This window comes from Branchiostoma floridae, chromosome 5 (genome assembly GCF_000003815.2).
Source record: "Branchiostoma floridae strain S238N-H82 chromosome 5, Bfl_VNyyK, whole genome shotgun sequence".
Classification (NCBI taxonomy): Eukaryota; Metazoa; Chordata; class Leptocardii; order Amphioxiformes; family Branchiostomatidae; genus Branchiostoma; species Branchiostoma floridae.
Window position 1 is genome coordinate 20,622,640 of NC_049983.1, and position 22,532 is coordinate 20,645,171.

Sequence of the window (22,532 nt, forward strand, 5' to 3'; positions counted from 1 at the left end):
ATTTTGCAAGGGGGGGCGCATATGCTGTCGCACCTCAGGTCGTGGCCGAAGGCCACGAATGCGCAGCGTAGCTGCGCGGGGGGAGAGCACGAGAGGGGGGTTTCCCCCCCCTCTCGTTGGGGGGGTTTGGGGGGCCTCCCCCGAGAACTTTTTAAAATAAAGAGGCTCTCTGGTGCATTTTAGAGCCATTTCTGTGCAAAAATAACCAACAAATCAACACTGACTTTTAGGGCTGAACAAATATAATAAACGAACGAACACTGATTTTTATAGTTAGCAATCTCACATTCAACAATCATATTTTTGGCATGGGGGAACGGCCATCGAAACATGTCTTGAGCCGGGGGAGGGCCATTGAAAAAAATTGCCTATTAAAAAGGGGCCTTAAAAATACAAGCAAAATGTGCCCCTAAAACGCAGGAAATGAAGTTTCAGGTGGTCAAGATTTCAATTTTTCTCTGGACGTGCCTGGCGACGGCTTGCGGCTCCGGCGCCCAAGACGCTCTGGCGCTCGTCGCCATCAAAAATCTTTTCCTTTGACAGAAATGTCATTACATTTAGCATAGTCTACCAGCAAATTTTATCCCTCAAAGTGCAGAAAATCCTGTTTCAGAGGGTTCAAATTTCAACATTTTTCTCCAGACCTACCTTGCGACGGCTCGTGCGCTCGAAGTTGTGAAAATACGTTGGGGGCGTCGTCGCCCTCAATAATATAAGCTAAAAACCCTACTAGAAAGGCTATTAAACTTAGCTTAGTCTGCCAGCAAATTTTTCCATCAAAAGTTAGGAAAGATTGCTTCAGATAGTCAAGATTTCAAAATTTTCCCGGGAGAGCATGCCCCCGGACCCCCTAGGATTACGTCAATATAGTTCGCCCTCCCCATAAGAAATTTGCTGCAGCCGCCTCTGTCGTGTAATTCCATGTTCGCACGAAGATTACGAAGACTAAAATTGGTATCAATATCAATCCTGTGTGCATCGGTTCTTTGTAAACGGAATGTTTCACGGACGGCAACGGGGTGAAACATTACGATGTTTACTTTCGTGACGGCGGGCTCTCTGCTGCGTGCATATGACGTAATCATGCATATGATGGCGCGAAAATTTTTCGCCAATTTCGGCAAGTTTGTTGGTTGGCCGAAATAACTCCCGTTTTGGAATGATTACAGCAGTATTGAATCGGTTTTCGTCACGATATCACTAAAACGTACCCAAGTCTCTTCCAAGTAGAACATTAATTTAGTTTCTTTTGCGTAAATATCGTACATGTGTAGTGGAAAAGATCGCCGTTTTTTTTTTACCTGACCCATTTTGCATCAGCCCTCCCCTCGGTAAACATCGTCAAGTCCCTTAGCGGAGACATATCGTAAGTTTGACACATTTTTACTCCTAACATTTACCGTCACAGTATGAATCAATGAATGTTTAACATGTATTGTATCTTGCGTCGCTCAGTCCACATGGGCTAATAGGGCACCAAAATAGCAAATATAATAACAATATTAGAGTCAGATGAAACATAAGCGAGTTCCGAAGGAGGGCGGGGGTATTGCCAACGTCCAGGTTACGGAACATTCTGGCTATGCCCGCAAAGACCGACGCAATGAGGAAGTAAAAGCGGGAGGAGTGCGCCTTGGCATTGTTGGTTAGCGGCTTTGTATTGTCGCCGCTTCGCTGAAACTTTCGCTGATTTTCTGGATTTGTTTGTGGAATTCCTTTTTTTTTTTTTGTGGTCCAGCCGATTTTTTTTTTGGGTCCAGCCAAAGGGGGGGCGCGCGCCGGGTGCGCCCCCCCCTAAATCAAAAACCACAATTAGTTCAGAGCTGTTTTTTGCAACATGATCTATAGAAATATGAATCATTACACATACACAATTTCATCTAGATCAGACAACTAGAAGTGGGTCAGGAGGATTACTTATTGAACGCCCCTCGTATGATGTCAATAGGACACGAGTCATAGGCTCATGAAATAATTCACGTTTTTAACAATTATGTTTGTTACCATGAAGAAGTCTTGAATTTCTGTGCTCATTTCAGAAATGGGTGAATTCTCCGTTAGGGCGCCCTGGTGAGCCGTCCGGTGAGTCACAGCTCCTCCTCACACATCTATCACACTAGATCCTCGGCGACTTATCGATTATTGCAGTTCACACATCCATTTTTTTCTTAACAAAAACGCATGCAAACGACATGTAACCTGTCTGTAAGACAATTGAAGGTTTTTCTACTTCAAATCCCATTTGACTATTGACTATGAATCATTGACTATGAATCACAAACATTGTTGAAGACTAATACTATCGACGAAATGTGCAAAAAAGTTAACCCTGACACATGAATATGATCTCATCTTTGCACAGAGGTGGCTAATCTTTTCACCTTCCTGGCTTCTGACGAAAGCAGCTTTGTGAACGGAGCAGCCATTGAGATTTCTGGTCAGTATGTCATGTGCATGTAACTGGTGTAACTACTCAAGGTTTATTTTTAATCTATGAAATGATAATAATTACAGCTTGTGACACTTCATAATAGGATGGGCCATAAACTGTCAATTATTATGATGATGTGTTTTACTGTGAATATCAATGATGTTGACACAGCTTTTTGAAATTTCAGCCTTGTGACTTTCAGGAATCGGTAACATGTAACATCTACCTTTCAGGAGGAAAGCACTAGATGCTATGATACTTGATCTGCCAGACCTGACTTCCTAGCAGCTGCGCACCAGCCAGCCTGGATCCGGAGTATTGACATGGTCCAGAGCTGTCTAGCAATTGATTTCAGAATGCCCTAGTAGTGGAATGCTGTTCATACTCGATAGTCAGGGATATCTTCACCGCTGGGAAAATACTTAAAAACGGTTCTATGTATCAAAAAGGAATTGTGGCGGATTCAAATTGCTCATATCACACTTTACTATGATTTTTGTGATCTGTTCTAAGCAAATATCTAACCAGTCGAAATAGAGCTTTGCGCATGTACTTTGGATACCACTTGCTAGGTGGAACTTGAACACTATGGTGTATCTACAGATGAGGCTAGATAATTTCTGGTGACAAATGCACATGTGGTTCCCAACAACATCTATGTTTGATACCATGCCAACAAGCAGTAAAGGGCGATAATGCATATGTTTTTATCATGATAGCTTCATAAATGCTTGGTACTTGTCCAGCATCAGGGAGTCAGAGAGTCTTGTGTAATTACCTTCGCCAGAATGGCTAAGGTTATGTTCTGGTTATGTTTGGATATAAAATGGCTGGGCCCAACTGGTATCTTAGCATGACCACATTTTGACGTCATAGAATAACGCTATGGGCATTACACAAGTCGTGACAAACATTAACATTCTATTATCTGCACTTGCTGTTACATGTTTGCAGCATACCTTGAAGGTTTCTGGGAATACCCTTTTTTCATGGTTCCAGCCAATCCGATCAAAATGATAACGCCATGAATACGTCATATTATGGCGTCAAATCTCCCGAAATATTTGGATATTATGTCCACATTAGGGGTGGGTACAAGTACAGAAAATTCAGGTCCAGGTCAGGTCTAGAGGATCGAGTCCCGGTCCGGACTTGAACCTGAACCTGATTCAGTATGAAAACTGCTTGTGAATGGACGATACTCACGACAGAAAAATCTGCTTGGTGGAGTATTCGACTCCTACAAGGCGAACTGCCTCTGTAAGATTGACAGTAATACATGGTGAAATTTGCTGCCGCCGCCTCTGTGACAGAAATGTTAATTACTCTACTTTTTTATTTCTTATTTTTATCATTTACGGTATTTCTTTAAATCTAGTGGTCATATAATACGTCGTTATATAGTTACAAGAGTTAGAGTAGACGGGTCGCAAAAAGACCCCCACCTCCGGTCCAGGGATGACAAAAAGAGCCCGGTCTCTTGTTCACTTGGCTGAAAAACTTATTATTTTTCCTTTCATGGACTGCGGATAATTCTGCACTTGGCCTTGATGATTTAGCACCTGACCCATCACGATTCGGCACAATAGTTATTTTTCACATTATGTGTATGCATGCTGTACAACTTGATTTGTAAAAAAAAATCTATGCAAATACACAAATGATAAACTTCGTTTAGTCGGTTAGATTTAGGTGAGTATTTTTCATTCAATTATGCCTAATGACCAAGTGTGCTTACAAAGAAAAGCAAACATCTAGATGCATACCGTTTGCTCATTGAATTGGCGGGCATAAAAGGTGCCCATTTTTAAAGATCGAATCCAATGGTCATGAGACCGAAGCCGAAATGCCACGTTGCACCGCCATCTTGATAACCTTTAAACCCGGAACCCTTCATTGTTGAACTCGTACTTGACTTGTCCTGATCAGAGAGTTTTCCTTTTGCTATTCCCATCGCTTGTTCGCTCCGCCCGAGACCAAAAGATGGGTTCACGATGTGCCCTGCTGTCGGTGCTATTTCTCGGTGTCATGACGACACATTTTTCAGCCGGACTGATCAAATACAAGGATGTCATCAGCGGCGACGAAATGTTCAGCGACATGTACAAGATCGAAGTTAAAAAATTCTACGACTACGATCTTTTCTACGAAGTTGAAGGCAGGATGGTGACGCCTGAGTTCGACAACCCGGAGTACGACATGAGCTTGCCCGGTGAAGACCCCGTTTATCGGGTGGTTTATCGTGCCGTTGACATCGTTCTTGATCACCATCTCCAACAAACCAACTTCACCAAGGACCAGTACTTTACATACATCAAAGAATACGGCAGCAAAATCGCGATGCGTCTACACACTGACAGGGTTAGGATTAAATTCCGCGGTGCGCTTGAGCACGGAATGAAAACGCTTATTCTGGGGCACTTCAAAGACTGGGAGTTCTTCACAGGAGAATCGAAGAACAGCGAAGGCATGGTGGCTCTGTTGAACTACAGGAGCGATGATGTCACTCCCTACATGCTCTTCATCAAAGACGGCTTGGAGGAGGAGAAGGCTTAATCATGTAAAAATGGACATCTAGCTCGCAGCTTACCTCAAACTCTCTGCCTTACTCTCCAAGCAGAGGTTCGGCGGGCAGTGATAAAGAAAACGGTACAAAAAGGAAAGTTCGACAAAAACGCCTAAACACGTCAAAAACGTAACAGCCGTAGCCGAGCCTGAGTATCCACGCCTGGACACTCCTCGGAATGGCTGGATATTTGTCTCAAACTATGTCACGGTTTAGCTTGGCTCTCCAGGCCATTTCTACGTATCGACCGACATGCTAGTGCCACCCGTTTGCCGCGCCGTACCCACCTCTATTCTCTCGACAAATATGCCGCCCGACAAGCCCACTACTATCCACGCCGTCGTCCAGTGCTGCAACCACCTGTAGCCTTCCTTGGCCATGTCACCCTGCCTGCGGCCGTCCTGCCACGCTGAAGCCGTGCCGACCTGCTCCAGACCTCGCGAACCCAGTCAGCCCTCGTGTCGTCGACCACCGACCGACCCCAGCCTAAGCTCTACACTTCTCTTCTTGCCGATGAACTGTCACGACCGTAGCCCTCGTAGCTGCTTCACACTGGACCTGTCGTAGGAACTAGACTTCTGACGTGACATGTGTGACCTTTCCTACGAACTCTAACTTGCTTCAGGAATAACTCTGAACATTTTAGTTCCCAACAAGGTACTGTTGAACAAATTGCATGTTACTGTATGTTTCCTTTTATCGTACCCTTACGGGTAACGACTACTAAAATAATGTGATAAATAGGCCGTATAGTAGTCTAAAGTGGTTACATAAAGCTGTGTTCTGAGGGATGAACAGTATATAATCCCATGGTGGTAATAGGTAGATTTCTTACTTGTGTCATTTGGAAGTTATGCACAGGTGAACATAAATTACACAAATGAGGACCTCATTTGCATCAGAATACATGTTTTATTTTGCTTAACATAGATTGTGTACATCTGTTGTTTGGGTGGAGGAGTTGATCAACTAATATAATCTATGGAAATGAGGACCAAATTTGCAGAATCAATGACAAACACGATTAATACATCAGTTTAAAGGGTTCAAATTATTTGGCAAAGGTATGGAGTAAAGGAGCTCCAGTTCTTTCTGATGTGTTCTTTGCAAATATCTAATCAGACCTAAAGTACTTTGGACATAACTTGCTAGGGAGCACTTGAGCATTATGTTGTGACTAGATAATTTCTGGTGACAGACACAAATGTGGTGCCAAACAAGCAGTAAAGAGCAATTATGTATCTATTCCAGAGTGTAAATTTGTAATGTACAGTACATCAACTGTACATCTTCATCTTATAATGATAGGTTCATAAATGCTTGGTCCTTATGCAACACCAGGGAGTCAGAGTCTCGTATTGGTACAAATACTGTAATTCACTTTGTCTTCTCGGTACCAAACTTTCACGGTCTGAGAAAATTTAACTTGTTCTCGGAACTAAATGTTCACTGTTGTGGTAAGTGTGCATTAAAAAAGGCTGTGATTTATTTGTTATCAGTAATGATAAGTTCACGTTTCAGTCGTCACAGTGAAAACCGTGAACATAACAGTACATTGAAAAAATCAGGAATTACAGTATATTGTATATATTTTCAAGAATCAAAAAAGCACTTAGCTATTGATTCAATACATCTTTTCCCTCATGACCTTAATAAAAAGCGACCTACATATGTACACGCTGACTCCTCATGAATAAACAAGGTTCAAGCAATGTTCTTGCATCATATCATGATTCTTTGTAATTTCTTGCAAATAAGTATGAAACTAGTTGGGCTTAATGTATTTAATCAGTTTTCATAATCCACTATTTTGGATGTCTGCACACAATGCAGTCTTCTAACAAATTTAACTTTCTTCAATACAGTGTCTACATTTCCTTCCAATAATAACATCCATTGCGTTTTGTCATCTTGAAGATCTAGTTCCCACTTGTAGACCTAATTTCCATATGCAATGATTCACAAAGTCCTTCCTTTGCTTTCTAGTACCGGTATGTGGTCATTTCCTGTATTTGCCTAAAAGTAAAATAATCAAAATATTCAATCAATCTAGTTGTGAACGTTTGATCTCCTTTTGCGTACTTGTTTACACTTTAAAGAGACAACACTTTTCAACAAGACAATTTTCCCCTTCTTTTGCACAGGACTGCACATGTCTGCTTTCTCCCCTAACAGAAGAGACTCAATGATTTCATTCTCTACAAACTCTGTGTGTTCTTCATCCACCATTGCTTGTTTGTTAGACCTTCTACACCCCACACCTACATCAACATCAATGCCAAACTCTTCACTCTTTCTGCTTTTTGTCTGTGACTTTTGTCTGGGACGTTCTTTCTTTGGTGCAACTATCTTGCTTTGCACACTAGAGTCAGAATCAGAAAGACAGACCACATCTTGATCATTGCTTACTGACGAGCCGTTCCTGACCAGTGCTGCTGAATGGGATTCTGTGTTATCTTTACTTTGTCCAGCTGACTTTCTACTGTCAGAGCAGGCAGGCTCTTGCATGTAGGTCTGATTAAACTGACATGTATGTACTTGGGGTTCTTTTCCATTACTGTAACTGTCCAATTTTTTTGACAGAAGCCCTTTGCTTTCCCAATCATGTTCTTCTGACTGCATCTGGTTGGGAGAATTATCCTTTAAAGAATGACCGATCAGTTTAGATTCAGCCGTCCTCCTTTGGAAGAATGCATCAAGTGTCAGTTGACCCTTTTTAGCGGATTGGGTAGAAGCCTTGGCTGATGTCATGCTACTATCCATGTCTTTTGGTGGTGTAATCAATGTTTTGAACACATTCAAAGCTTGGCCATTATCTGATTCTGAAGGCACTTTGTCAGATGGGTCTGTACTCTTATTCAGAGTGTTGTCAGTAGAAAAATCATACACATACAATACAGGAGGGCTGTTTTCATCCTGTCCTCTTGGTACCTCCTCTGTCTGTTGTTGGGTGAGTGGTGCCAGACCTGTGGAACCATTGAGTGTTCTTTCCTTTCCTTTAAAGAAAAGGTCGCTATTCTTCTCAAACTGGCAGTGTATACGTTTTGGACTGCTTCCTACAAGGCCGTTGTCACAATCCCTCTTTTGTCCGGTATGATAAGCAAAAGCTTGGGCTGGGATGGCTATACTTGGAGGGAGCTTTCTCTTCCTGCTCTTAACTTGACTTCCAGCATCATCAGACGGAATGGTTTCTTTCGTACACCTTTCGGCTTGCTTTGTACACTCGGAACTGAGGGATGTTGTTTTCAAAGTCTTGCCATTTGTCTCAACACAAACTTCCACCCTTTCATTTTCTGGGCCTACAGTTTGTTGACACTTGATCTTCTCTGGAGTGCTCTGTGGGGAGTCTATGAACACCACACCCATAGGTCTCCCCTTTGCTGCAGGAACACAATGCCTGGAACTTTTACCTTTTCTTTCATAAGCTGTGTCTGCAAACACGTCAACTATGGAGGAATGGGAGCCATGGAACATAAACTTCCTGACAGATTCAGGAATCTGGAATGTTTTCTTTGCACTTGGATTGAGGTAGTTGTCGAAGCAGTGCATGTCTGCCCTCCCCTGCAGTGATGTCCCAAACACACCTCTGCTGGTCCCTTTTACCACAGGAATGATGGATCTGGGCTTGAGCCTGGACACAAAGTCGTGCAACTCTCCGTTTGAGGAGTGGTCAGAGTACGGGACAATGTGAACGTCAGGCTGGTTTGCGTAAGGTTTCCCATCCAACCCAGTATACAAGGCTGATGGTAGGATGGCTATTGTGGGTCTCTCTTGGTTCCACCTCTCCATGTTTTTCCTGGTGATTTGGTACTTTAGAGCGACCCTAATCCTGCCTGCCTCAGGGTCTGTGGTGAAGACATTTGGCAGTTCCAACAGCTTCAAGGTTTCCAGCCTCTGTGGTGTCACCACCACCCAGGTCTGAAATGTCTTGGCCAGTTCCACGAGCATGTCCTCCTTTCCTAGCATAGTCATGCCCAGTACAATGTCGTGCTCAGGGTGGCGAGATATGATATCCTTTATCATCTGTGTGGCTTGTGCCCTGGAGGGGAACTTGCACTCTGGGCTGCAGTAGGTGTTGTCCAGGTACAGTACATCTATAGAAGGCCTGTTTGCTAAGACTTCATGGTCAAACATTTCTGGACTGTATCTGGGGTGAAAAAAACACGCAACCAATTCCAAGAGTTACAAGATTTACCTGTTTTTGAAGGAGTTGACAATATAATAATAGTCTGTGAAATCTTTGATGCATGTACTGAATAACGTTGTAACCGACTGTGTGAGGGATGCAAAACAATACAATATCATCCCTAAAACCAAGGATGTTATATCTGATATAAACTCCTTGCTAAAACACACAGGGATACATATATGTGATGCAAACTGGCGGGATGGTTAATCAAGAATCAAACTAATCAGTCATAAACGAACACACACGAACACACATTCAACGATGAATGACCTCAATGTTGGCATTGAGTAACAACCTAAGCGAAGCGCAAAGTAGCCAAGGCCATACCTGAAATCCCCTGTATAGAAGATGGATCCGAAGTACCCCTGAAACAGGAACATGACGGCACCCGGACAGTGGTTAGCATCAAACACTGTCACCGTCATGGTCTCCTGTCCCGTCTCGTCCAGGGGCAGCATGCGGCTCTCCCCCACCTCCAGGGTGTGCACCAGGGCTGGCGCGATGTCGAACTTGTGGATCAGCAGCTTGGCTGTGATCTCTGAGCAGTAGATGGGATGTTTCCATGAAGGTGATAATCCTGAGAGGGGGTCAGTAAGGGTCAATTTATACAGTGAATATCACATCATGATGCTACCAGAATTATCCCAGGTGAATTACTAGAAGTAGTTAAGAAACTGTGCCCTTTCCTTATACTTAATAGTAATAACCTCATTACAGTCAAACGTGCCTAAGATGACCATTCAGGGGACTACTACATGTACTATAAAATCTGGTCAATGTGAATGTACCATCAAAGAGTGGAATGAATTTGAGCCTATCTCACAGAGACCAGAATGCATGTGCAGCAACAGGAATTCTAGGTGATATGGCATAGGTGAAGTCCTCATAAAAGAAAACAGGCCTTGTCTTGACCATTGTTTTGATTTGTATAACAATGTCCAGGCAGGTTTTGCTTTCCTTTACGGGAGACTTTACCTTTGAAATATGAGCTAATTTCCTGTCGCAGCACATGAACTCTGTCACAGTCTGTCAGAGGGCTTAAATGTGTGGCATAGATGCAGAGGCATAGCCTGGGTACCATCCGATTACTACAGTACCGGGGCTCCTTAATCAAGGGAGTCCCAGTACTAAAGACTGATGATAAATACATATTAAACCTTTACCTGACGTATGGTCTGCGTGCATGTGTGTCAGGAAGAACAGTCTGGTGTGGTCACTCTGCCGGGATTTCCAGAAGTCCACGGCGAACGGTGTGTGGGGAATGAGGCACCCATTCATGTTGACAGTCTCCTAACCTGTTGTACCTAACAAGAAACATATCAAGACACTGTACATAAGTTTATGTAGTACTTTCCTCATGAAAAAGTCTTGTGCATGTGCACCAAAAAAATATGTGACTTCAGTGGTTATGCTACTCTTCACCTTTTAGTAATTTAACGTTACCGCTTAGGCCTTGTTCACACACCTGTCCCAGAAACCAAAGATAATTCTGGATAAAAGGGAGCATTGGGTCTCACCAGTTGCTCTGGAATTAACGTCCTCCAAGCATTACAAAGCCGTCAAATTTACGCGACTTCTTCATCCACTTTTGGATAGACCGCCATTTTACCGTCGAAGTACAGGAAATACGACATTTCATATCCGGTACTTTGGACTACTCTCACTTTTCGCAGGGGTGTTAATTATTCTATGATAGTAATAGATCACACAAAACATAATGAAAGTAATGATAAAAGATTGGTTTTATATTTTTTGTCTGATATAAAGTACTCATATGGTATGTCTTTAGTCTTGATATCGATTTGTATGATATCGTGAGATTTTATCCTCCCCTACTTAACCGAATGAGGTGATCTGCATCTGTAAACATTCCTCTTGTGTCACAGCTGAGAGGGCGGTGCTGCTATCTGGACAAAGGGGTGACATCTTCAGGTGGGTTCGTAGATTTACACTTTTTAAGACGTTCAGGTTCCTCGATAAAAGTGCTGAATGTATGCCTTTATTAGATTTTTCTGATTTTCTTGTTATATTTTTGTTCAAAACGTATGCAGCTCTATATAAAACGCCCTTAAATCAAGTTAAAACACTTCAGCATCAACAGGGCGTCTTTATAACGTTAAGGTTTCCTCCCATAAACGCAAACAAACTGCAAAACGAATGACATTAGCGAGGAACGGACGGGTGTCATGCTAAGGTCACATATCATAAACCGTGCCCCAGTGACACCATCCGGTCATGACATTACGTAAACACTACAACAACGTGGTAACTCGATCTGCTCCCAGCGTGCCATACTTGAGCGAGGTAAAGTTTTGTCATTCTGTCTTTCCGCTGGACAAATATTAATCTCAGAACAATATTGATTAACCTTAAGTCTTTGAAGGAACCTTGGCAACTATCAAAAGCTACCTTAACGACGTCATTACTCGTTAAGGGCATTGAAAACTTGAATCGTTTCCTTGTCATGCCATTTCCGTGTTGCTACTCGCCGTAATTGCGTAAGATTACCAAGAACCCGTGAAGGCCGAAGTTTCGTTGTGTAAGATCACGCAAACAGATTTTGGAAGAGATCACGCAACCAATGGAAAATTGAAGCCCTCCAGGCTACATATGGAGAGTACTTGCTAGAGTGTTTTCTTGTTGACATACTGCTGCCTGCCTTATTGCAGCAGCCTGCACGTTTTGGTCAATAATTACTGGCCAAGCTCACGTGAAGATTTGCTGAATCACGCCCACTAGTGTGTGTGGGTATGGGTACAGGAAGCAGCAAGAATCGAGCCAGACAATCCTCTTCGCCCAAGGGTACATCAAAAGTCAACCCTCCAGCTTCAAGCAGTGATCCTCATTCATATTCCTCACAGTTGGTGGGTGGAGCTAATCCAGAGACAGGTGAACCCGCACAGGTACACAGAGATACAGCCCAGGCAGGACAAGGAAACAACACCATGACTGCCATCTCCAACGTCCAGAAGACTAAGGACCAACTCCTTAAAGGTGTCAGCATCCTGAAGGAGACCCTTCACAGCGAGGACGATGTTCCCCATGTCTTTGTTGTCTTTGGTGCCTCGGTGAGTGCTGTTTTACAGTGACTGACAGTTTTATAACTTATGCAAATATCTGTAACAAACCTTTGCAAGTGACTTCTACATTAAGGGCCATCTGACCAATCATCATCATTATATATCTGACCCAGGGGTCTAGCCAGCGTCCGTTTTTCCGTCAATTGACGGAAATTTGCTGCGTCTGACGGAAAAATTTTAAAACCAATCTGTCAACCTTGACGGACAAAAATCCTTGGTGGAAGCTACAGGCGGCTTGGGGACGCCGTCCACGGCCGTAAAAGCCACACACTGTTTGTTTTGCTATTGTTATGATTGTTGACAATGTGTGTCGGCGCCCTTTCGCATACGATAATCTCATTAAAACCCGTTTTTCAAGGTCTCAGTTCAGTCCTTCTAATTAATTTTCGCGGTTTTCGCGACGATTGTAATTGGCTGACGGAAAAAAATTTCGAGCTGGCTAAAGCCCTGATCTGACCAATATGCCCTCTTTTTGGTGATCACGTGGATGATTTCAGCAATTTCAGTGATAGTGATATGATTGTTAAAAAAATCAATGGATGCAGACTGTAAAGTAAAATGTCAATGTTTTACATATTTGTTGACACCTGTCAGCACAGAAATATCCTTTCAAACATTATGTTTGGTACTTGCCCTTAAACTGCCAGAGTTTCAGCCCTATAAAATGCTATTGGTGCCAGGGTTGGCCGCTGACATTCAAAAAGAAACTGCAAACAAGGCTGAAGTCCATAACTTCCGGCGTTTGTGCGTTGCACGCGCGCAAAGCTGCTACTTCGGAGGAATACGCTATCCCAGATATATCCGGGCGTGGCACACGGCATGTATATGTGTGCCGGATATATCCGGGCTTGGCAGTTCAAGAGTTAGTATTACAACAATGTATAGTAGTATTTAGTAGGTTTTTTCGAACTCTAGGCTATTAACTTTCAAGAAAGTTGAGTTGAGAATGAGACAATTATCGAGAAAATTTACCCCACTAGGTGTGTTGACAGATTGGTACAGACTAATAAAACAATCCTATTTTTATGCATACTTTAAACCATGAATAGAGAATCATTCCAAGAACATGATGTTGAAAAGACATATTTCCATGTAACAACAAATGACTTAATATGCATCAGTAACTGCAGGCAAGACTTGTCTCTGTCCATCTGTGCATCTTGTGAACTTACTTTTATTAATAATTTTGCTTTTTTCAGGGTGACTTGGCAAAAAAGAAAATCTACCCCACACTGTGGTGAGTCTACATGACTTTTCATACAAATGACATTTTACATTGACTTAGTATGATATATATATAGTTAATTTCTTGTAATAAAAGTGTAGAAAATCTCCAGTTATTTTAAGTGTCTGCTTTAAAAGTATGTCATGATATTCCCAGTAGAATTAGTTAAGCATGTAATTGATTATATAAGCAAGGTTGCTGCTTAATAAAAGTTTAAACAAGTGTATAATGTTACCTGTAAGAAAAGAATCAGAATGATTATCACAATAAGATAATGTGAACAGAGAAAGGAGGGGGACTGTTTTCTTCAGCAACGTTACGTGACAAAACCATTACTAAAAGTCTTTATGAGAGCATTGTAACAAGTGGTCACTAAGTTCTTGTGCAATTATGTTTATTCTATCAGGTGGCTGTACAAGGATGGATTGTTGCCGAAGCAGACTTACTTTGTTGGGTATGCCAGGTCAGACTTGTCTGTGCAGGCTGTTAGGGACAAGTCTACACAGTACATGAAGGTATGGCATCTATGAATTCATACAAAAGCCATGCCATCTTCATTATTTATACTCACTCCCCTAACTTATGTGAGTGAGTGTGAGAGTGAGACTGATGAGGACTTGAGCTAGGTTTCATTACACATAGAAGCTGTTGGAGCCAACACACAATCCTTCTTGACAACTTATTCAGCTGATAATGTGTTCTAGAAATAAATGGAGGTAAGTGTACATCATTAACATTTAAACTTCCTTGCATATAACCTCATAACACTTAGGTAAATTATATATACGGTGTTGATTGACAAAGTGTTGATTGACAAAATCAAGAACATGATCATTGTTCTTCTTGGAAATATGCAGCTCCAAGATGACGAGAAGGACAAGTTTGAGGAGTTTTGGAAGTATAACTACTATGTGAAAGGTTCATACACCGAGCGCACCGACTTCGAACACCTGAATCAGGAGATCAACACCCTCCCCAAGGGGGACCTGGCTCACAGGCTCTTCTACCTAGCGCTGCCACCCACCGTCTTCAAAGATGTGTCCTCCAACATCCGCCTATGCTGCATGGGACACGAGTAAGGATTTTAATAGCAATCAGATCAGTTCAGGAGAGATACCAATCATTGCAATTTTTTTTTGATCATCATGGCACATGAAATGATATTTCCATTGCAATATTTGGCTTTGCATGGCTACTTAGTTAAGCCTCACTGATCCAATGCAACTCTTGATGCCAGTAAGAAAACAGGGCTGTCATTTTCATTTCAGCTACAAAGCTTTTTTACGCATGTTAGTTGTTACTATCTTGTCACGTACATAATAGGATTTGAAATGTTTCATTTCAAAGTGACAGAAATGTGGCCCTTTTACAGCAGTCATTCTGTGTTTTGATTTCTTTGATGAACATCAAATACTGCTGAAAACATTGGCAAGAAGGGTTCAGAACAAGTCGTCCTTGAGCAGGGTTTATCCTGACTTTTGAATGTATGTATCAAACTGTATTGAATAGTAAGTACCTTCTCACAATATTCAATCAAATGATGTACAGACAAAGAGTGTAATTATCTGTGAAATGGCCAGTCAGGCTTGAGGAATTTATCAGCCCACCTGGATATGCCTGTAGTATACTCAGGGGATGAATACAGAAAACCCTTGTCTATACTAAAATAAAATAAATTTCCTTCCAAGTAGCAAGGATCTCTCCAAAACAAAGCAATCACTATGTTACAATGTGGTTATTTCTCAAATTATGAAGTCAAATTATGAGCCATCTTGGAAGGAAGGAACAACCCTTGATTTTTTTCCCCTGGTGTGTTTTCAATAAGGAGATGATATTTGTGTTTTTTGCAGTGGTCTCGAGGAGTCTACTGGGTCAGGGTATGGCGGCATTATGCAACTTTTGATGAAACACAATAATACCTTCATGTAGTGAAATTATCTAATTACAAGATGCTGTGCAATAGCTCTGCTTGTTATGCATGCCCAAACACTGAGCAGAACTCATGGGTTTTCTCCAGAAATTTTGAATGGGATGGTTGGTTGACTGTGAAGGCTGGGCTTTTGGGAAGAGCAGATAAGCTACAAAATTTGTGTGTCATGGTTTGGAGGGTGTGCCTGCAACAAGTTTATGTTCACTACAATTTCAATCAGGACTGATATAATCAGAACTTCAAAGGAAGTGTGTATGAAACAAATCTACACTAACTGTTTTGATAGACCGGTTGTGCTCTTGCAGATCATTCCTTCTGCTCTCAGCAATCTGATGACAAACACTCAATATTCTATTGAAATTTATATAGAATTGAAAGCTCAGTTTGTGCTTGTTTTTATTTGTCTGGGGTTCTGACAGCCAACAGTTTCAGATGATGATTATTAATGTTTTTTTTTTCTTTTACCTGCTTTGTTTTTCTTTGTTTTGCCTACTACATTCCATGTGTTTGCAGACACAGATTCTTATAGTCTATATCAGCTCATAGGGCAAGACTTGGGAACAGTGATAAAATGAAGGCACAATAGTTTAGTGCTGCTTTCCTTCCCTGCTATATCAAGCATGGCCAATCATAATGCAATAGGCTGAGCTTTTAGTTTACAGTGGAAGGCTGAAAGCTTTGTTCTCACATCACCAAGTCATCCTGTCCAACTGATGGCCAGACAAGGCCATAGAAAGGCATGGGTTGCACGGTGTTAAGGCATGTAATGCTAATCACTTTGATTATTTTCCACATGCTTGCTGCATTGCTGTGCTTGCTCTTTGACTAATCAGGACCTTGCACATGAAACTTCATGCAGTTAATCCATTTCATGCTGTACTAATGATTTGCTGAATAGATATTTTGTGGTAGTGTGCTGATTTTATCATTTATGATGCCTGCAAAAGCTCTGCAACTTCATACAATTTACATACAAGTGTGCATTATCTTGAGAAGTCTAGTAAATGACTTTGCATGAGTAGTAGTGGTTAAAAAAACACTAATGAACAAATAAAGATTTTGACAAAAAGTTCTGACAAAGAGAAACTACATGATTGTACTAGTCATAGTACTGTCATATTTTTCACAAAGTTTTAATACATTTGCAACAGAAAGCTTTATAGTACAATAATAGCTGCCATGTTCTGAAGAAGATCATATTTTTGGATAATACAAATTTTGTGGACGTCGTTTCTGAACCTGTGGCAGATAAGAAACATGACGATTCATTCCCTCCTGTCCTGAACTTCTAACTTCAGGGGTTGGTCCCGTATCATTGTGGAGAAGCCGTTTGGCCATGACAGCGAGAGCTCGGATGACTTGTCCCAGCATCTGTCCAAGCTGTTCAGGGAGGACCAGATCTACCGGATTGACCACTACCTGGGCAAGGAGATGGTCCAGAACCTCATGGTTCTCAGGTATGTTAACATGTCGGTTACAACCCCATGTTTCAATACCCCCTAAGTCTAACCCTAATTGTAACCCTAGCATAATGTTGTGCTGGAACATACTATGTTTGTCAGAATGTATGAGTGGTAGATCATAGGAATGTCGGAACATAGGGATGTCCCATCATATCTTCATACTGTAACTGCATTCAACTTCAAGGTCCTCCCATGCAGATTAGAGAATTATATCATTATGTCCTTCTTTGACCTCTTGTATTTATCTCTTACATGATTTAAGATCAACTCATTCCCCTTTAATTGTTAAATGTTGTTTTTTACTTTTCATACTTGTTCAGGTTTGGAAACAAGATGTTCAGCCCCCTGTGGAACCGGGACCATGTGCAGTGTGTTGTCATCACCTTCAAGGAGCCATTTGGCACCATGGGCAGGGGGGGATATTTTGACGAGTCTGGAATCATCAGGTGAGGGCTGTTGAAAGTTTAGATAACGAGTGATGATGTACCTCTTTTACTCTTAGATGGAGAGATACATAATCATGTATTCCTTTGTGGATTCCTTTCTGGCAAGGTAATCTTGTTGGTGGCAAGGTAGTCTAGTAGCTAGGGTCCTTGACTTAAGGATCTAGATGTTTTAGTTTAATCTCTAGCAGGCTGCAATGTTGCACCCTTTGAAAATGCTTTTTACTTCCATTTCCTCACTTGACTGGGTGAAAATGTGTACCTCCTGGTAGCTAGCTTCACATAAGGACGTTCTCTCAGATGTAAAGCTGGAGGTCCTGTAGTCAAGGAGCACACCTCAAACATGTTTAAGTTCCCACCACACTTTTAAAAAGAGTCTTGGTCCATCCCAGTTTGAGCAGTCTGGTTTTGCACAACTAATACTTGTTGTACTTGCGTGTTACACTTGAAGCAGTTTACCAGCTAACAAGAAAATTCTTTGTTTCTGGCTGTCCCAGATTCACCATACTGTGAGTTGTTACCATTCTCATGACCCCTGAAATGTTTATCTATATGTAACAAGTTGTCCCATTTCCTGTAATCCCAGAGATGTGATGCAGAACCACCTGATGCAGATCCTGTCCCTGGTCGCCATGGAGAAACCTGCCTCCACTAGTGCAGAGGACATCAGAGATGAGAAGGTCAAACTAACCCTGCATCATGTTACACTATTAATAACATAACCCTACACGATGTTATACTATTAACCTAGCCCTACATCATGTTACACTATCAAGCTAACCCTACATCATGTTACACTTATTAATCTAACCCTACATCATGAGACACTATGAATAACACAAGCCAACATGTGTATATCATGAAACACTATTATCTTAACCCTACATCATGATACAGCATAAACCTCTCTTCAATAACAGTCACCTTTTGCAAAGATGATCAGATTACAAGCTACATTAATCATGTTGCTGTGTGTGTTCCTACATGAATTATTACAGACATGTCCTTGCATATCTATTGGAATGACTGTATGAATGTTGATATGGATAGGTTCCCATCAACCATATATAGCCTCTTTGCATATGTTAGATTACTGTAAATGCATTTAAGTTTGCGGGTATTAAATTTTGCGGTAGTGGGGAAAATGACTTTTTACTGTGGTTTTAAGTTCGCAGTAGCACTATGCACTGTAGTCTCTTACTGCCATGGAAATTTGTTCGTGGTGGTTTAACCACCAACATTAAACCACTGCAAAAGTTTCTGCATTTACAGTATTTATCATCTTGTAAAGACCATAATATAGTTAGTTAACTCACTAGTTAGGCATCATCATCGTTTCAATTCATCATAGAATGATGCAATGATCTTTGTTTTGCTTGAGCTGATTATGTAATTAATCAACATAATCTGAGCTGATTAATATGTCATTATGAAATAATTGTTATCAACACATCAAATGTCTTGATTAGCATATCATCTCAAATGGTTTAGCATTGTATTAAGCTATTCATTTAGTATGTTTTACTTTATGTTGAGGATATAAGACCATGTGATAACCCTTCAGCACCAAGGACAGAGAAACAGACATGGCCATGTAGTTTTGCCTGCATGTTTGACTGACATGGGTTGATCCTGTTGTACAGGTGAAAGTGCTGAAGTGCATGCCTCCCCTGGATCTGGACAACGTTGTGGTTGGACAGTACACCGGGGACCCTGAGGGGCAGGGCGATGCCAAAAATGGCTACCTGGATGACCCCACTGTGCCCAAGGGCTCAGTCACCCCCACCTTTGCCACAGCTGTGGTGTTTGTGAAGACAGAGAGATGGGACGGGGTTCCTTTCATCATGAAGTGTGGGAAAGGTAGGATGTCCTCAGATTACCACTATTAACTTTAATATAGTAATCTCATGATTTCATTCCCCAGCAAAGATATAAGTACACACAACACCACATGTGATGTGTTCTCAATACTAAGCTTTGAATTGGACAATGCCATTTTCTAGAAGGTTGGTCAAAAACGTTTTCCAGAGGTTGACTGAAAATGCAGGGCAGGGTACTTTAGACACAATTTTTGTGTTGACTACTCACTTTAAGCTGCACCCAAATTGGTGAATGTTCAGTGGTAACAGGTGCATGAGTCACGTTTGATAGTACTGGTCAGTGCTCTGGTGTATACTCTTTACCAACTTTTTGTTCTAAATGGCATTGTTCAAATCCCACCCAGTATTGAGTACACTTTGGGACCGTGCCATGAATTCTGGGGAAAGGAGTTTGATGGTGTGTGAATCATTGAAATGGCAGCAAATCTGTATCTGAAAACTGTTGCTCTCAGCAATTCTCATGAATATTGTGTCTATCTCTCCTCATGCAGCTCTAAACGAGAGGAAGGCAGAAGTGCGGATCCAGTTCAAGGACGTTCCCGGTGACATCTTCGGCGGACAGTGCAAGCGTAACGAGCTGGTGATCCGTGTGCAGCCGCAGGAGGCTGTGTACTGTAAGATGATGGTGAAGGCACCCGGCATGAACATCAACCCAGAGGAGTCAGAGCTGGACCTGTCATATGGGGCAAGATACAAGGTTTGTACATGGTCCCTTGTCTCGCCTTTTCTGTGTACTTGTTTTATCTAACAGTAACACTGTTATAAACCCATGTGGAGAAGGTGTAGGGAAGAAAAAGAGTTAAAAGGGGAGGTCCTGGAAAAAGTTTAATATGGAGCTTAAATGCATCAAAATCGCTTCTGCAGTATCTCTGATAAAGTAACATGAAAGAGTGCATATGTAATTTTGCAGTGTTAGTAGCATGTTCAGTTACTGTTGTGTTTTGTATGTTTTATTCATTCTTGGTGACTGTTGTGTTTTGTGTTGTTGATACGTCTGACTGTATTCTATTTCTGTCCTGTACAGGGGGTGAAGATGCCTGATGCATATGAGCGACTCATCCTGGATGTGTTCTGTGGCGCACAACTCCACTTTGTCAGAAGGTACTCTATCATGTCCAGCAATATCTGAGATTTTTTTTTTCTTTTCTTAATGGAATGATTCTGCTGTACTATATCATGTTGCTACCTTCACCAAGAATATTATATTTTGGGGTGCTTGTCTGTGTGTGTGTGTGTGTGTGTCTGTCTGTATCTTTATGATATTTTGGTGTTTTGGTAATTGTTTGAAAAATGAAGAAATGATTACATTATGGGGTCCCTGGCAGCTTTCCATGGTACTGCAACAGGACTTCCTTTTTCAAAATCTTGTGTTCTGGACTTGTATGGTAATAATTTATTGATGTTAGATAGTTTGGATCTGCTTGACGTGAGTCTACTTGTGTTTTATAGTGATGAACTGCGAGAGGCCTGGAGGATTTTTACACCACTGCTTCACAAACTAGAGAAGGAAAAGATCAAGCCTGCACCTTACAAGTATGGCAGGTGAGTTGGCTCTTTTGAAATGGCTCCTGCTGGTGTACTGATGCTGTTGAGCAATTTTGGTTGCTGAGTGGATTTTATCAATGCCCTTCCCAAGGTCTCCCCTTCCCCACAAGTGCAAAGCAAAAAACATTGGTTGGTTAAGACAGTTGGTCACTTAGGCTTAGGTCACATTTCCAAACCAGGGCCCTGTCGGATAGCTTTCGGGAGCACAAAATGCCCAAATAAGATTCATGGGCATGATTTGTGCACATTTCTAGGGATACATTTCAATTTTTTGTTTCTTAAAACATCCTGGCCAGGCTGCGGTTTGGAAATGGGACCTAAGCCTCAGCAGAGGTCCTATGAAGTTGGATGTGGCATGTTACTGGAGATGGTTGTCTGTGCCAGATGTACCAAGCTGTAGGATTGGAATCCTACAAAAGCACATCCACTTTCAATAACAAACAAAAAAGCACAATTTTTTGTGTACTAGAACTACATTGTAAACCTTGCTTGAACTACACTGGTACCTTAAATGTGTATAATGCATGATAACAGATACTAAGCTGTCTTGTTTACTGATTTTCCCAGCCGAGGCCCCCAGGAATCTGACGACCTTGCCAGGAGGTTTGGCTTCATTTTCTCAGGCACCTACAAGTGGACCAAGCCCCAGCTGTGAACAGATCAGGAGGAGGAACTTCCATGAAGTGAAGACATACTCTCCAGGCAGAGGTTTGGCTCCGGCTGTTTTATGCGTCCGCTGGCCAGCGGATATGAAGAAAATGGAACAAAATAGAATGCCTAACAAAAATATGTCAAAAACAGATATTGTCAAACCTCTGTTTTGATAGTATGCATGTAGAAGACACACACAGCAGCTTACAGTGATGCTGCAATTTCAACTCCGTCAGTTGATCCATTCATTGTGTATGTTTAGACTGAAGAGCCCTTCTATAAGAATAGATGTTACTTTTTTCCAATAGTCCAAGTATCCCAACAATTATTTGGTTATTACTTTAAAATTTATGGAATTGTGTATACATTATACCAGAATATACCTTTTCATTTTTGCCATTTGATATGCTACTGGTGGCAGCTTTAAGAAGATCCTGGTAGCATCTTCTATGTTACTTCTAACGCATATCATTGCTACTTGTATAACCTTTCTATTTTCTATATTGTTTGTTATGCTAAGATTATGCTTTTTATACGCTAAATGTACACTGCAATGCCTTGGATCACTCACATAACATCATGCTTTCATGATCACTATGCACAAATTGATTTTACTGTCTGCAGTCTTTCAATACACATAAATATTGTGTTAAAGGTACAAAATGTTAAATATGTTTTCCATCATAATGTAATTGGTATTGGGCTCAATCTGAATCCATGGTGTTCCTTTTTGTACGAATGGATGTATGTAACAGTTTCAAATTGACAAAAAAGTATGAGCAAATTTGTAATATACATTTTGCACTGTACACTACAACTCTTATTTTCAACTTCATATGATATAAGACATTAAGTGTAGACGCTAAGTACACTGCAGTAAATGTTCAAAGTAACACAGAAGAAAGTGTAGCTCTTTGTCAACTAATATAACATCTTTGAAGTGTATGGATGTTATGTGCCATCAGCTGCTACTTCTGTACTACTACAGTAACTATAATGTCAGAATGTATGTTCAACCTAACAGAATACAGGTGGAAAATCTTTCTGTATTTCAAGCTGTGTTTAAAGTATTACACTGGCAAAACTAGTTCTCTATCAACTGAACACAATGCAATTACAAAGACACACA

The 22,532-nt window shown here is 41.3% G+C and overlaps 3 protein-coding genes across 8 annotated transcripts; 2 read left to right on the forward strand and 1 right to left on the reverse strand.

The window, feature by feature from the left end:
- Positions 1-3,563: 3,563 nt before the first annotated feature.
- Positions 3,564-5,751, forward strand: LOC118416003 (translationally-controlled tumor protein homolog). Its single transcript, XM_035821034.1, has one exon. It carries the CDS (start codon positions 4,415-4,417, stop codon positions 4,985-4,987), a length of 573 nt encoding a protein of 190 aa, XP_035676927.1. The 5' UTR covers positions 3,564-4,414; the 3' UTR covers positions 4,988-5,751.
- A 707-nt stretch (positions 5,752-6,458) lies between these two features.
- Positions 6,459-10,838, reverse strand: LOC118415981 (5' exonuclease Apollo-like). The gene is made up of 4 exons (XM_035820979.1): positions 10,704-10,838; positions 10,350-10,490; positions 9,514-9,763; positions 6,459-9,144 (listed from the first exon to the last, which is right to left on the reverse strand). The coding sequence occupies exons 2-4, from the start codon at positions 10,462-10,464 to the stop codon at positions 7,047-7,049; spliced, it is 2,463 nt and encodes an 820-aa protein (XP_035676872.1). The 5' UTR covers positions 10,465-10,490; positions 10,704-10,838; the 3' UTR covers positions 6,459-7,046.
- Positions 10,839-11,008: 170 nt separating this feature from the next.
- Positions 11,009-22,452, forward strand: LOC118415985 (glucose-6-phosphate 1-dehydrogenase-like). 6 transcript variants are annotated; one of them, XM_035820992.1, is made up of 14 exons: positions 11,009-11,118; positions 12,090-12,254; positions 13,466-13,503; positions 13,898-14,006; positions 14,349-14,566; positions 15,342-15,368; positions 16,720-16,878; positions 17,205-17,330; positions 17,914-18,007; positions 18,971-19,187; positions 19,699-19,904; positions 20,232-20,308; positions 20,657-20,749; positions 21,320-22,452. In XM_035820992.1, the coding sequence occupies exons 2-14, from the start codon at positions 12,132-12,134 to the stop codon at positions 21,405-21,407; spliced, it is 1,575 nt and encodes a 524-aa protein (XP_035676885.1). In that variant the 5' UTR covers positions 11,009-11,118; positions 12,090-12,131; the 3' UTR covers positions 21,408-22,452. The 6 variants fall into 6 exon arrangements, with proteins under 6 accessions (XP_035676885.1, XP_035676884.1, XP_035676886.1 ...); XM_035820991.1 differs by having other exon boundaries at positions 11,024-11,118; positions 12,048-12,254; XM_035820990.1 differs by lacking the exon at positions 11,009-11,118 and adding an exon at positions 11,407-11,490 and having other exon boundaries at positions 12,048-12,254.
- The last annotated feature ends 80 nt before the right edge of the window (positions 22,453-22,532 follow it).